The 14197-nt window shown below is 42.9% G+C and overlaps 1 protein-coding gene across 3 annotated transcripts in view; it reads left to right on the top strand.

Annotated features, from left to right (window-relative positions):
* The window catches only part of ETV5 (ETS variant transcription factor 5), a 56292-nt gene extending 42942 nt beyond the window's left edge, over nucleotides 1-13350 (top strand). For all 3 annotated transcript variants that reach the window (XM_008532360.2, XM_008532357.2, XM_008532358.2), the window contains 4 exons: nucleotides 2357-2425; nucleotides 2587-2756; nucleotides 7181-7282; nucleotides 10825-13350. In XM_008532360.2, coding sequence (XP_008530582.2) covers nucleotides 2357-2425; nucleotides 2587-2756; nucleotides 7181-7282; nucleotides 10825-11046 — 563 coding nt within the window. In that variant the 3' untranslated portion in view covers nucleotides 11047-13350. The remainder of the gene's footprint in view (nucleotides 1-2356; nucleotides 2426-2586; nucleotides 2757-7180; nucleotides 7283-10824) is intronic.
* The last annotated feature ends 847 nt before the right edge of the window (nucleotides 13351-14197 follow it).

Genomic DNA, 14197 nt, shown 5'->3' with positions numbered 1-14197 from the left:
CAAAATTCAAACAGTTTCCCAGTAGAAAATTGGAAAATAAATTTATCACAGGATTCACTGAATCCTGACTTAAAAGTTAGCAATGTATTCTTAAATCTTTTTTTAGTGGAGACTGTGGACTCTCTCATATTTATTCAAATATTGCTTGGCCACTTATAATGTACCGGGTGCTAAAATATTCATATTCAGGACATGGTCCTTATACTCAAGCAATTTAGAATCCATGACAGAGAGTATATAACATAAAGCTCTCGCATTATCCAATTAATTTCTTAGTAGTACTTAGCACAATGTGCAATTACTATCTTTTTTGTTTATCGTTTATTGCACACTTACATACTAGGAACTGTTCTTGGCACTCTGGTGTAAAGATAAATAGATCAATGGAACAGAATATATATTAAGTCATTAAATTCTCACAACCACCTTATAAGGTAGGAATTATTTTCTTCCCCAGTCTTCAGATGAGGAAACTGGAGCACAGAGAGATTAATTAACTCATTCAAGGTAACACAGCTAATCCAGGTCCATCAGTCTGGCTCTGGGGCCCACACTGTTTAATGTTCCACACTATACCAGGTCTAATTTATTTTTTTTCCTACTTTTTTGTCTGTCTCCACCAGTTGGGATGCAAGCTCCATGAAAGCAAGCATCAAGTCTGTATCTTCTCGTTACCTACCCCCTTGTAGCACTTAGGTGCTTGGCATAAATATTTATTAGATTAAATAATAAATAAATGCCAATAAAATATGCTTCCTTTGATGTAGTTAAGCAAACAGAGAAATAGTGCTTGGGGCTGAGGAAACAAAAATGAATAATGCAAACCTCAAAATAATCATAGTTTCGGGGCTGGCCCCGTGGCGGAGTGGTTAAGTTCACGCACTCCGCTGCAGGCGGCCCAGTGTTTCGTTGGTTCGAATCCTGGGCGCGGACATGGCACTGCTCATCAGACCACGCTGAGGCAGCGTCCCACATGCCACAACTAGAAGGACCCACAACGAAGAAGATACAACTATGTACCGGGAGGCTTTGGGGAGAAAAAGGAAAAAATAAAAAATCTTTAAAAAAAATAAAAATAAAATAATCGTAGTTTCCTTCAACTTGGGCAGTGTGTTTTCCCCAGTCTCAGGCCTTTTAAACATGGTGCTGGTCCTGCCAAGAAGAACTTCCTCTGGGCTGATTGTGAAGAAAGAAAGAACAGATTATTTCTTGGCGGCTTTACCCATGGATTTTTCAAGTCATAGCAAATCCCTCTCAAAATCTAATGATCGCCCTTCTCTGCAGAGCAGCTCCCCCTGCCAGTCCCCACTGAATCCCCAGCACACATACACCTGTACTACACAGCCAGATGAATGGACAGAGAACCGAGCCCAGGGAGCATCGTTTACCAGATGGGCTGGTAGAAGAGAGCACCCTGGAATGCACATACACATACCCCTGAAACAGGCTAGACCACAGGGAAGGATGTGGCCCCCACAAGCCTGTGTATTAACTGGCTTTGATTGGAACCACTGATCTGGTCAGGGTGCCTGGTGACCTGGTGGTCAGCACTGAATGCATATCAAGGGTTTATGGATTGAGAGTGCCAGGCCATCCTTCCTTCTTCTTGACCTCTTTCACTTTTTCCCCTACCTTCTTTTCATTTCCACTTAGGTCTATTGTTGGACCAGTCAGTTTCTGTTTCTTGAGCTCTGTTTTGTTATCTATGCAATGCATAAGTTTTTTTTATTGCTAAAAAGTCTCTTCAGGTTCCTTCCTCTGTGTGTGATGGTAATACCTCCGGATTGCTTTTAAACTTGCTGTTCGTTGCAATCCTCCACAGGCCCAAGTCTTTACTCATTTTGACAACATTCTCTGTCCTCCAGGCTCTGTCATAATTGAAGCGGGTATGTGGGCAGCCTGGACAAGTTACAGGAGAGGTTAAAATTAATATTCGCTAAAAGGAAAATGGCGAGACGGTACAGATCAACCCAATCCACCCAGCTAGGCCAACTGAAATAGATGAGACTTCTTTTCAGATATAAAGGCTTAGTCACAGCGACACTGATCCAGGCAGACCTCATAAGCAAGATGTGAAGGAACTTGCTGGTGACTCACTCGGTGCTTCCCTGCAGTCTTGATTCTAATGGCAGGAATTGATGCCGTGCTGACTGAGGCTTGGGTGATTACAGCACAACACGAATGCCTAAGTCCTTTTAAAGTCCCCCAAAATTCACTCTGGCATAGATACAGCAATTAATGGGGCTTAGGACTTGAAATGGTAGAATCCTATTTTAGTCCTTAAATCCAGAGTTTCGGTAGAACACAGATAGAATTTATTAAGCAACATGGTCTTTGTTTTTCAATTCTCCTTCAGGTTTTTCATATGAGAAAGATCCCCGGTTGTACTTTGACGACACTTGTGTTGTTCCTGAGAGACTGGAAGGTAAGTAGCTTTATCCATTTGTTGCTAAGCTGGAGGGTTGGAGATGTCAGAGCACCTCAGCCAGTCTTATTAACACCAAATTGGCATTAACGACTCCTTTTTGCCCAAATCACCTGAGAAACTTGACTAAAGTATTGCATGTGCTTCTTTGTCCCAAACAGGCAAAGTCAAACAAGAGCCCACCATGTATCGGGAGGGGCCTCCTTACCAGAGGCGAGGTTCCCTTCAGCTATGGCAGTTCCTGGTCACCCTTCTTGATGACCCGGCCAATGCCCACTTCATTGCCTGGACAGGCCGAGGCATGGAGTTCAAGCTGATAGAACCCGAGGAGGTAAGCACTGGATGCTGGACTCCGGTGATTTTTGATTTGTTGATGATGATAGTGATGATGTTTGTTCTTGGTCAGTTCTCCACTGAGGCTTTTTACCGTGTTAAACATGCTCTTCCTTCTCATTCAGATTCTGCCCTGGGCACTGGGCATGGTAGTGCCCTTCCTCTTAAGAAGACAATTTGACAGGCAGAGTTCTCCACTGGAGAATACCTAAAAAGTATTAGTAACACTTCTGCAAAATCTGGGGAGTGAGACCATGAAGACGTATGTCCAAATAGGGACTGTTTTCCCTCTTAGAAAGTCTTTTTCAAGTGTTGTTTCAGGGGTACCGACTTGTTTTGGTGTTGGCCCTCGTACATCATAGCCTATCTCTACATCTACATCAATGCCTACGTTTACGACATATCTGTGTCATATCTATGTGAGTCATCTATGGCTACATGAACATATTGTGTGACATCTTCGTAATATAGTACAGGATGCAAGTACCTCGCTGCATATTTCAAATGGCTCCAACCTAGAGAAATAAAATGATCAGAGATGGGTGAATCTTCTGAGCTTAGATTTTCTTAAATTGTGTTGTGTGGCATCACAATAATTGAAAGATGAAACAAATTTGCATTGTTTTGTTAATAGAAAAAAGAAACATTGTTACTGTCTGTTTGCCCAGAACTGTTGACAGAAAGACCTACAGACAGACCCAGTACATTTCTTCCATGGAAAAGACACGCCTTAGAACCGCTTGCCTGAATATCACATAACAAAGTAAATTAAATCAGACTCTCAGTTTGGCATATTCCAAAGGGCTTGATTTTTAATTTCTATTTTATTTAGAATCTAGAGAGATTATAAATGGAAAAGAAATAACTGCCCTTAAAATCTGACAAGTGCTTCTTTTGGTTACATGTACTTAGGCATTGTATACTAAGCCAGCAGAGCAAAAGGTGTCTTTGGGATGGGTGTAATTGAAATGGGAACAATATCCTTGGAAGGCATTTGAGCAAGAACTGCAGTTTTAGATGTTGGCCGATTAACTCCAGGGCTCACCTTAGCGCACCAAGGGGCTAAGTTGGTGTGGAGGGTAACAGCAGGAAGTAACAACCTGGCACTTGGTTTAGAAGAAGAAAATGGTCTAAAAGTTGAGATGAGAAAAGGAGAATATGTGGATTGGAAACTTCTGAAGACTCCTACTGGTAGGAGAATAACGAAGACTTCATTAAAGGCAGTTATAAAAGAAGATAGACATATGGTGTTCTCTATCTTGTATCATTCACGAAAATGGAAATGTGTCGACATCTCATATTGTAAACCGTTTCTGTTAAGACTTGGTCTACCTTCCAAGCCAGCGTTTGGGACTGCTGTGTTTTTCTAAGGGTTTCTTTTTAGCTAAGTCATATAGAAATGGAGCCATATTTTAGGCTTCCAGCCATACTGGAGAGCCATTCACCCCACATTCTTTTCCTCATATCGTGGCCTGGTTTATGTGAGGCTTGAGGAAGCCGTGTCACCTAGACTCACTGAGGCTTTTTGAAAGTAAATCTGTCATGTGGGCAGCCCTTATTGATTTATCTCATTTCACAAACAGGAGCTTTTATGACTTGATTGCCACTGCCTCGGGCCTAAGCACAGGCCGCACAGCTGCAGGTAAACCTGGTTATGACCCTTTGTAAAGCTGTTATTGAATCTTCTGCTCTCCTACCAGTGGTAAAGAAAATGATGAACAGATGGCAGAGGGCCCCTGCTCTCTGACTTAATAAAGAAACTAATATTAATCCAGAATGCTCATAAATGCCAAGCAGCCAAGTCATGTGAGAGGCCTGTGGTGGCCTTGAGCTTCCCTTGGCCGATTGGACAGCTTTGTTTCTTCTGGAAGTACTTCTTTCCACCCCACCTTGAAACCCCCAAGCATTCCATGAACTCCGAATGTTCCATTCTCTTAACCCAGGACTGATGCTGTTCCATGTGTACACTTTGGCCTCAGGACACACAGCATTTGTGGTGGTTTTTTCCCACTCTCCGCCTTGTATAACTTTGCCGGCTCTACTCTGGTTAATGTCAGGAAGATACCAACTCCTCGAGAAAGCTGTAAGAAGTTGTCGGGGGGAGCTTGAAGGGTGAAGCGGAGGAGGAAGCTGTTTGGGACGTAATTGTAGGCAGCTGTGTGGCTGAGTAGTGCACTCTGGGTAATTATCCATAATATCCATTACACTGTGCATGGAAATTGTGGTTTTAGAACTGCGTTTTGGCAGGCCCCTAATCAAATGTCTTTTGATAGTCATCCAGCTTAGCACCCTCTCAATTATGACTGACTCGGCTTTAATCTGGAGCCATTTTAACTGTGAATCTGCATTAATGAATATTTTGGGGGGTAGGGTTGTTTGTTGAACATGTGGCAGATAACTGATGCCATGGGGAGGTTTAAAAGGATGGGCTGCGAGGAAGAGCCACTCCCGGTGCTGTGCTGCTCCTTCTTGAAAAGGGAGGAAGAGACATGTGAATTTTTTTAACTCCATCGGCCTCCACCCTCAAGATGCGTGCTATCAAAGTAACGAGTGGGGAAGATGAAAGAAAGAGCTGGTAACAAGCCGTTGCCTGCTCCCCTCACCCTAGAAATGGGGCAGCCCTAATTTCCAGCTACTCTGCAGTTGTGCTGCAGCACGCATTGCTGTGGAGGGAGCAGCCCTCATGAGGGCTACTGAATCACAGGGCCCTGGCCCAAGAGGATGAGTCAGTAACTATGGCTCCCAGAGCTGCTTTGAAGTCTGCATATACAGAACCTCTCTCTCCAGTAAGCTATTGCATATGCAAGTGACAGCAAAGAGAGGTCGCGGCTGAAGTTTAAAAATATTCAAGAATTGTTTCCCACCTCTGGAATATAGTAAAATGATGAGGCTGGGCTTCCTTTAATGTTCTCTGCCTCACTTGTGGCTGACAGCACTTCAAGGATAGTTTCAGAGCGTCATTTCTTATGAGCAGGACAAAGGACATGTATTGGTTTTAGCAGGTTTCCCTTCTTACCACTATTTCTGTTGGTTTAAAATGTTTATCTTCTCTAACCAGGAGATGTGTTTTTGGTTTATTTTGCCTTTTTGGCTGTTTTAAAAAATAGCATTGAATGGGTGCCGTATGGAGAAAGGACGAGAGCCAGAGATGGCCTGTGTGCCATAGGGGCAGGAAGCAAACGAGGGGAAATTTAACTTTCACACGGTTTCTTGCAAGGCAGAGTGGAATCGTGGCTATTGAATTATTCTAATGTAATTAGGACAGATGCATTCTTCCTTACTTATCAGATCATTTCTGGTATTTATTAAAGGGCATTTTAGAATCCTGAAGTCAGGAGATGTTGCTTTCATTCTGCCCAAATACTTTAAGGAAATACTTTAAGTGAAATACTGTTTTATGATCCACTTTTCCACTTGCAGTCTCTCTCCTTCCCATTCCACGTTTAACATTTGGTTTTTTAAAGATCAAAGGAATGTAGTTATTTTGTTTTTTAAAAGAGCTTCCAAAACTGAAAATGTTCAAAACCTGATCTCTGGGTTACATACATTTGAAGACCTCTGAGAAGACTCACATTTCCAGGCTGCTTCTTCCTACCTTGACAGTCATCCTTCTAAGTAGGGTTTTGGATGTGATACTGGAGAACAGGAAATGCTTGGCTGTTCTGGTAACTGGGTGAACTCCACCAGGAGGTTTTCCTGCTGTGAGTCTTCTCTGCCCCAAGCTCCAGTTACACTTCCTCATCCCTGCACCTCAGGTGGACCGGGTTAGATATAGTGCACTTCAGAAGTGTTTGGGAAGCCCTGTTAATTTTTCATTAAGTGGATAATGGTGCTACATGTTTTAATGTCCATTCTGCAAGTCTGCTGGGAGCAAGGGATTGGATGGCAGCGGGCTGAGATGGTCTGATTCCCCCTTACTCCGTGCGCTGCAATCAGTAAACATCTCCCAGCCCCTCTCCAATCTTATTAGAATTGAACTTTTGCTCTGCTGGCCCATTAGCAACTCACTGGTGTGTTTCTAATGTTTCAGGAATGACCATTCTAATTATTCCTTATTGACTGCTACAGAAACCATAGCACTTAATGGCAACATGTTAATGGTCTATGGGTATTGGTCAATAATTCATATGTGGAGAAACAGTAGAGAGCCTGCTTCCTCTGGGACATTAGCCAAGCCCTCTGCAATCTTAAAGTGCTAGGATTCTTCCACCTCTAGGTCTCACCTTTTAGCGATTGTGACTGAATCATCACCTTTGTTGAATGTTTGGTCTTGAGGGAATTAAATGCTTTTGCTTCCAGGTCAGGGAAACGAATCATTGACCAAAGCAGTGAGGTCTCAGAACTGGCTCTCCTGGGATTGGGAGAAAACCACTGGGCCCAGAGAGTGAGTTTCCATTGCTCTCTGCTTTCCTGTCTCTTTAGGTTGCTCGGCGTTGGGGCATCCAGAAGAACCGCCCAGCCATGAACTATGATAAGCTCAGCCGCTCTCTACGCTATTACTATGAGAAGGGCATCATGCAGAAGGTGAGCAATGACAAGAGACACTAGACCGTTCTGAGCACTTTCAAAGAAAATGTCAAGGGCTTCTGTAATGAGACTGTTTATAATGGCTGGGAGAAAACATTAGCCTCGTAAGTGATTGTGTGGTAGGAAAAAAGTCTTGGAAAAACAATCTTAAGACAAGAGTCAAGTGAGATATAAAAAGCACTTTTAATGCTCTTGGGTACACGAAAACCAGGGGTTGCGTGCGGAACGCACAATAGGAAGATTAGGCTCCCCTGCTTTACTTAAACTGCCTCTAATTACAAAAATGTTCAGAAACTTAGGCTGACTATTGTGTCCATAAAGGAACACGTGAGGGAATCAACTTGAAGGTCTGTGCTCCCACTAGAGTTTAATTGAAGTCTTTAGTTGTTAAGACACCTAGACTTCCAAATCTGTTGGTTTAATCCTCTCAAAAGTGTTAGAGGAGTGAGAAAATCTTATTTCTCTTTCAGAACCTATAGAAACTGGAACTCGGGTTAAAAACCCAAGGTTTGTAAGATGGCAGCAGAATCACCTGGCAGCAGGTTGCGGAATAAAGGATGTAGCGTTCTTTGAGGAAGCCAGTACAAAATCCTAGTGGATAGGTGGTGAAAGGGCCACAACCTTAAAATCCTGTGGATAGGCAGAAGATGGGAATGGCAAATCTTTGGCTGGTCTTTCCTAGCCACCAGATTTTATGCTGTACTGTTACCCAGATTCTAGCATTTACACATTTAGGCAGTCTACATGGTGGTAGCTGACAAGATGCACTTGGCAGACCCATAGGGTCATTGCTACTGAGAATTTGTCTACACTGAAGCCAAGTTTATCTTTCTCATAGGCAGGTGATAATGTGACCCCATATTCCTCTCACCACCTTAAAAAACATTAAACAGTTTTTCATGGTTTTCTGGATAAAATCCAGACTTTTTAGTGCTTCATACAAGCTCTAAGGCTGTTCCCCGTCTGGGCACCATCTGACTCTCATTTCTTCACTCGTACTTGACTGCTTGCACTAGCATAGCATCTTTCTCTTAATTAATATAGTATTTGTTTACCTAAGACTATGTATCACATTCGTATAAGTTATCAAGCATACTATAGAATGAAAAAACACTTAGACTACTATCCTACTTAGGAACTAGAACATTCCTAATGCCTGCATTACCTGACCAGCCCCTGCTTGTTTTCTGTCTCAGTAATCACCTTTTCACTCCAAGAATCTGAAGTCCTCAGGCTGAGTTACAGAGTCCCTTTTCTTCTTCTAACAGCACCTGCGCTTATCTCTATCCCGGCCCTTCTGTGTTGTTAGGTTGCTCCGTTACTTGTCTGTATCCACCACGGGAGTGGAAGCTCCTTTGGGGGAGAACTGAGGGTTTGACTTCAGTGCTTGGCACAGAGTTAATAGATACTCTAGGATGGGTGGTCAGTCTGCCTACCTCCTCTTTTTTAAAAAGGTACAATTCAGTGGCTTTTAATATATTCAGAGAGTTGTGCAACCATTGCCACAATCAATTTTAGAACATTTTATCACCCCAAAAAGAAATTCTGAATCCATTAGCAGTCACTTCCCATTTTCCCCCAGACTTCATACACACACACACACACACACACACACACGCACTCACTCTATCTCTCTCTCTCTCTCTCCCCCTTTTAATGTGAATATTATCAGATGGAATCCTAAATTCAGGAAGGACAGCTGTTATTCCTTTTCTGTTTCCATCTCCAGATCCAATCTGAGGGAAGGTAGCTTGAATAGCAACAAGTTGTCCCTATGACTAGGTCCTAGGTTTTCTAAGGAGGTAGAAGAGAACTTTATTTCTGAGAATAAAACAGGCAAAGAGTACAGGAAGGCACAGGAATGAGGCTTGGGGGGCTCAGATCCTAACACTCCCATTTATTAGCTATCTGCTTTGAGAAAAGTCGCTTAACCTCCCAAAGCCTCTACATAAAAATGTAGATAATAATCTGTGCTCTAATCTCACAGGGTAATATGTGTGAAAATGTTCCAGAGAAAAATGTGCTATCCAATGTAAGAGATTATTGTTATAGTTATTATATGACCCATGAGTCAATGAGAACTAAATAAAAGGTGAATGATGGCATGCCAGTGTGAGGAGGGACTTAGAAAAGCTGTTGTCCTGTCCCCTCAATTTTTGAAAGGGAAAATTGAGGTTCCTAGAGGTTAAGACTTGTTAGTGACTGAACGAGGACTGGAAACCATCTACTCCTGGCTTCTGGTCTAGTATCCTTTCCACAATACCCTGTATAGACCATATAGAGCGATGTGTCTACACATACATGAATACGTCTACACATACATGAACTGACTTTTGAGATGGGGAACCAGAGGTTTAATGTAAAACTGTGGCTTGAAAAAATTAAATAGCAGTGGTTGATTGCATGTGTCTCCCACCCATAAGACTTGTTTGGTGATGATGCTAATCATCCAGTTTCATACACACAGCTCCTGATTCCTAGTGTGTGAGTTCCAAGAACGTTGGTGCAGACACCCGTCTTCTGGTGACTGGGCATAGAAGGCATCACCATAAAATAAGCTTTAAGACCTTTTGAGATAATTGTACTGTTACCTCTATAACCTACCGCTGTAGCAACAGAGTTCTTAAACCCAAGATTTGGAAGCAAAGCCATATTTCTGCAATTAAAAACAGATTTTAGAATCGCAACAGAATGAAGGGCAGGATTGAGCTCAACATTTTGAACTTTTGAGTGTAAAATCTTTATTTTATCGGTAATTTTAGCCGCTTTCCCTTACCCCTGTACGTTACCTGAGTGAAGCTGATTATCAGGTTTAATTTTCAGTGTGTGTCCTCTTCTACTGATGCTAAACAGCGGAGAATGGGTTCCCACTGACCTAGACTTCTCATCAACTACATCCTGAGGCCTTTGAATAATCAAGACCTTTTGGTTCTAATTATAATAATGCATATAATCCATATGAAGGTAGCGCTCAGTTCCTTCAGTGTAGCCAAACCATAGAATGAGTAATTTAAAACTGCAGATAAGCCAAAACTCCATTCTATCTGGCTTTGAAACAAACTTAAAATTTCCACATAGGCTCTGTGATCAAATTCTTAGCCCTTCAAAATAACAAAGCCATGCTGTGAAGACTGTAAACGTTGGAGGTAACTGAAATCATGGTCTGACTTCTGCAGTGTACCTTTCAATCCTTATATCCTCTTGTAACGCCAAACACCAGCCTCAGCATAGCTTGTTCTTTCTAAGCTGTAAGGATAAGACAGTGAGGGTTTCTTTTAAAAGAGCATATCTAATACGAGTTCACATATCTTCTTTTTCAACTGCTGAGCTATGGTGTCAAGAAAATGCTTGGCAGGTAACAGGTCCCCAGGATTTATCAAAATAGATCTGAATGATGTGGATAACCAGTCACTAACAAGCCTCCGTTGGTCCCTGGCTCCCTGAGAGCTTGGTGACTTACCAATATCTCATTATACTTCCCTCGGTTCCCGCCATGCCCTGTTCCAGCTGGGCCTTCTAAGATGTGTTTTCTCCCTCAGGTGGCTGGGGAGCGATATGTCTACAAATTTGTCTGTGACCCAGATGCCCTTTTCTCCATGGCCTTCCCTGACAACCAGCGTCCGTTCCTGAAAGCAGAGTCCGAGTGCCACCTCAACGAGGAGGATACCCTGCCCCTGACCCACTTTGAAGACAACACTGCTTACCTCCTGGACATGGATCGCTGCAGCAGCCTCCCCTACGCTGAAGGCTTTGCTTACTAGGTTTCTGAATGGCTGAGCGGCCAAACCCTAGAGCTAGCAGTTCCCATTCAGGCAAATGAGGGCAGTGGTTTTGTTTGTGTTTTTGGCTGTTCCTAAAGCTTGCCCTTTGAGTATTATCTGGAGAACCCAAGCTGTCTCTGGATTGGCACCCTTAAAGACAGATACCTGGCTGGGGAGTGGGAACAGGGAGGGGCAGAAAACCACCAAAAGGCTGGTGTCTCAGCTGTGATCCTGACAAGGTTTCTGGGAAGAGATTGAAATGTGAGCCTCCTTCCCACGGACAATATATGCAAAGCAATACCTTGTTCAGGTTAGTACCCACAAACTGGGACGGAGTATGTGACAATCTGCATCGATCATGGACTACTAAATGCCTTTACATAGAAGGGCTCTGATTTGCACAATTTATTGACAAAGAAATCACAAACCCATAGAACAGTAGATAGGCTAAGTTGGGGAGGTTTAAACCATGAAGAGTTAAAAATATATCTTAAAATTCAGAGAGCTCTTCAGCTCAATCTGAAATGTTTCCCCTTGGTCTAGAAAGAAGGGGGGGAAAGTCAGAACAGCTGTTACCCTCTCCATGGTTCTCGAATAATAAACCATTGCTCCTCTTGGGAACCTTCTGGCCATGTGGTCACCAAGTAGAACAAGCCCCCTTTCTCTTCCCAGTCACATGGCTGTGTGTGGATGGCTTTAATTTTAGGAGAAGGGTGATTAACACTTTTGACAGTATTTTGTTTTTCTTTGATTCGGGGGATTGTTTTGTTTTGGTGGTTGTTTTGGAAAAACAGTTTATAAACTGATTTTTGTAGTTTTGGTATTTAAAGCAAAAAAAACAAAACCTTTTGGTAACTGTGCACTGCGTCCTTCAGACAGGGCGGTGCCGAATTATGAAGACGCTGCAGCTTGAAAGGGGCTTTGCTGGGGGCTTCCCTTGGCCGTGTACAAGCCCACTTTACTGCCTGCTTTGTGCTTTCTGCACCAGACAGCCTGATGGAACATTTGCACCTGAGTTGTACATTTTTGAGGTGTGCAGGGCAGCCTGGACACACCACTTAGATTCTATGTGTATAGTTCCCATGTTCTCTAACATGCCCTCTCTGGAAAGCATATGTACATAATACATGTCACGTCCATTCGAAACCTGGTCACCTGGTGGGAACTCTAGGGTTTCTTTCCTGGGCATGACCAATGACAATTTCCATTTCATCAGTTTGTTTTGTTTTCCTTTTGCTTTAATTCTTGGACTTGAAACCCTGCATATGATTCAATAGGGTTTGAGACTTATGTGTGACACTGACAGGTAAAACAGTGCTAGCATTTTAATTTCCTGCCACCTTTTAAAAAGAAAGTTTATTCTGATTGCTGTATTATATTGGAAAAGTTTTAAACAGCCCAGCTAAAGCTATGTGAAAGTTGAGCTCAAAGTAGAGGAAAAGTTATTAGAAAGGGGTAGTACTTTGCTGCCTGGTCTGTTGATGGAATTCTGTGCTCCCCATGACTCTTAGCATATTAAGAATGACTGTGCTGGTCTTCATATGCAAAGGACAGTGGTGACTCGGGGAGGGTAGAATTGTGTTTCTATTGATGGAGACTCTCGAGTCTCAAACAGTCCCCCTTATGACCAGCAGCACATTTGTGAAGAGGTTCACAGGAATAAGGGCTGCATTTTATAGCTGTGGGAACATAAGGTTTTCCTTTATTGGAGCTAATTAGCCCACAAAGGTATTGAACCTATAGCTTGGGCCTTAATTAGCATTATAGTCTAATCAAAGGACTCTTTCCAAACCGTATTTATAGCTTTCTAACCTACACATAGTCTATACATAGATGCATATTTTACTCCCAGCTGGCTAGAGATTTATTTGTTGTAAATGCTGTATAGGATTTGTTTTTCCTTTCTTTACTTATCCTGGTTTGGGTTTTTTTGGTTTTTGTTTTTTTTTTTTTTTCCTGATGGATTTATGCTGTCTTAGCAAGTATGAAAATAATCCTCTGTGGCCTGAGCTCCCGGTCCCCTGCTGTAACTTCATGGCCTGTGCTGTCACAGGGCATAGGATGGCGGCATCACCGTTGCATTCCCATTGGACTCATGCACCTCCCGAATGGTTTTGGTTTTTCCGTTGGTTTGTTTTTGTTTTGTTTTTGCTTCTTTTCCAGAGTGTGGACAGTCTACAGTGCAGAAAGGCTTTAACCTGCCAGTTGATTTGAAATACTTTCCCCTGCGCAGGGCCGTTTGCATCCTGCCAAGCTGCGTTATATTCTGTACTGTGTACAATAAAGAAGTTTGCTTTCAGTTTACCAACTGCCTGAAACCCGCCTCTTCCTTGCCCTCAGTGGTCTAATTGTAAAGCAAGCAGAAGCCACTTGGCTTCCCCTCTCTTTCTCCCTCTTTCCCTCTCTCTCTCTCTCAACTATTTAGCCTTACCAATGGACTGTGGAGCTGAGAATGGTTTGGGGAACGCTTACCTGGAAATGGAATGCACAGCTGCTCTCTGGCCTCACCTCTTTTTTTTTTTTTTTTTAAAGATTTTATTTTTTCCTTTTTCTCCCCAAAGCCCCCCGGTACATAGTTGTGTATTCTTCGTTGTGGGTTCCTCTAGTTGTGGCATGTGGGACGCTGCCTCAGCGTGGTCTGACGAGCAGTGCCATGTCCGCGCCCAGGATTCGAACCAATGAAACACTGGGCCGCCTGCAGCGGAGCGCGCGAACGTAACCACTCGGCCACGGGGCCAGCCCCTGGCCTCACCTCTTAATGCTGGCTAAAAAGTTGATCCAAAGGAGTAGGAGGTAGAGAGGTCCTTTCCCAGCCAATGGTGAGCTGAGACCACCCCATCCTCTTGACCCCATCTCCTTGCCAACTCTTAGTAACTATTCTTTAAAGCATAGTTCATGGTTGGGCCCTGGGTTGTGTGAAAAGATTACTAAGTAGGCTAGGACTTGGAGTTCCAGAATAATTCTAGCTCAGCCATTTAGGGGGGTACTTGGAAAACCAGTGAGAACATAAAAGGACCGTTCATTTCCTAATTTTGCCCTAACAGGTTTTGATCTTAACAAGTAAAAATTTTACTAATACTTGGTCCCTCAAAACAAACAACAACAAAAACTTAGGAAGGTCTCGCCAGTTCTGTTTTTTCTGGCCATGTAG

The sequence above is a fragment of the Equus przewalskii genome, chromosome 18 (assembly GCF_037783145.1).
Source record: "Equus przewalskii isolate Varuska chromosome 18, EquPr2, whole genome shotgun sequence".
Lineage (NCBI taxonomy): Eukaryota > Metazoa > Chordata > Mammalia > Perissodactyla > Equidae > Equus > Equus przewalskii.
The sequence above is the reverse complement of the archived record's forward strand: the minus strand, read 5'-3'. Positions and strand labels throughout refer to the sequence as shown.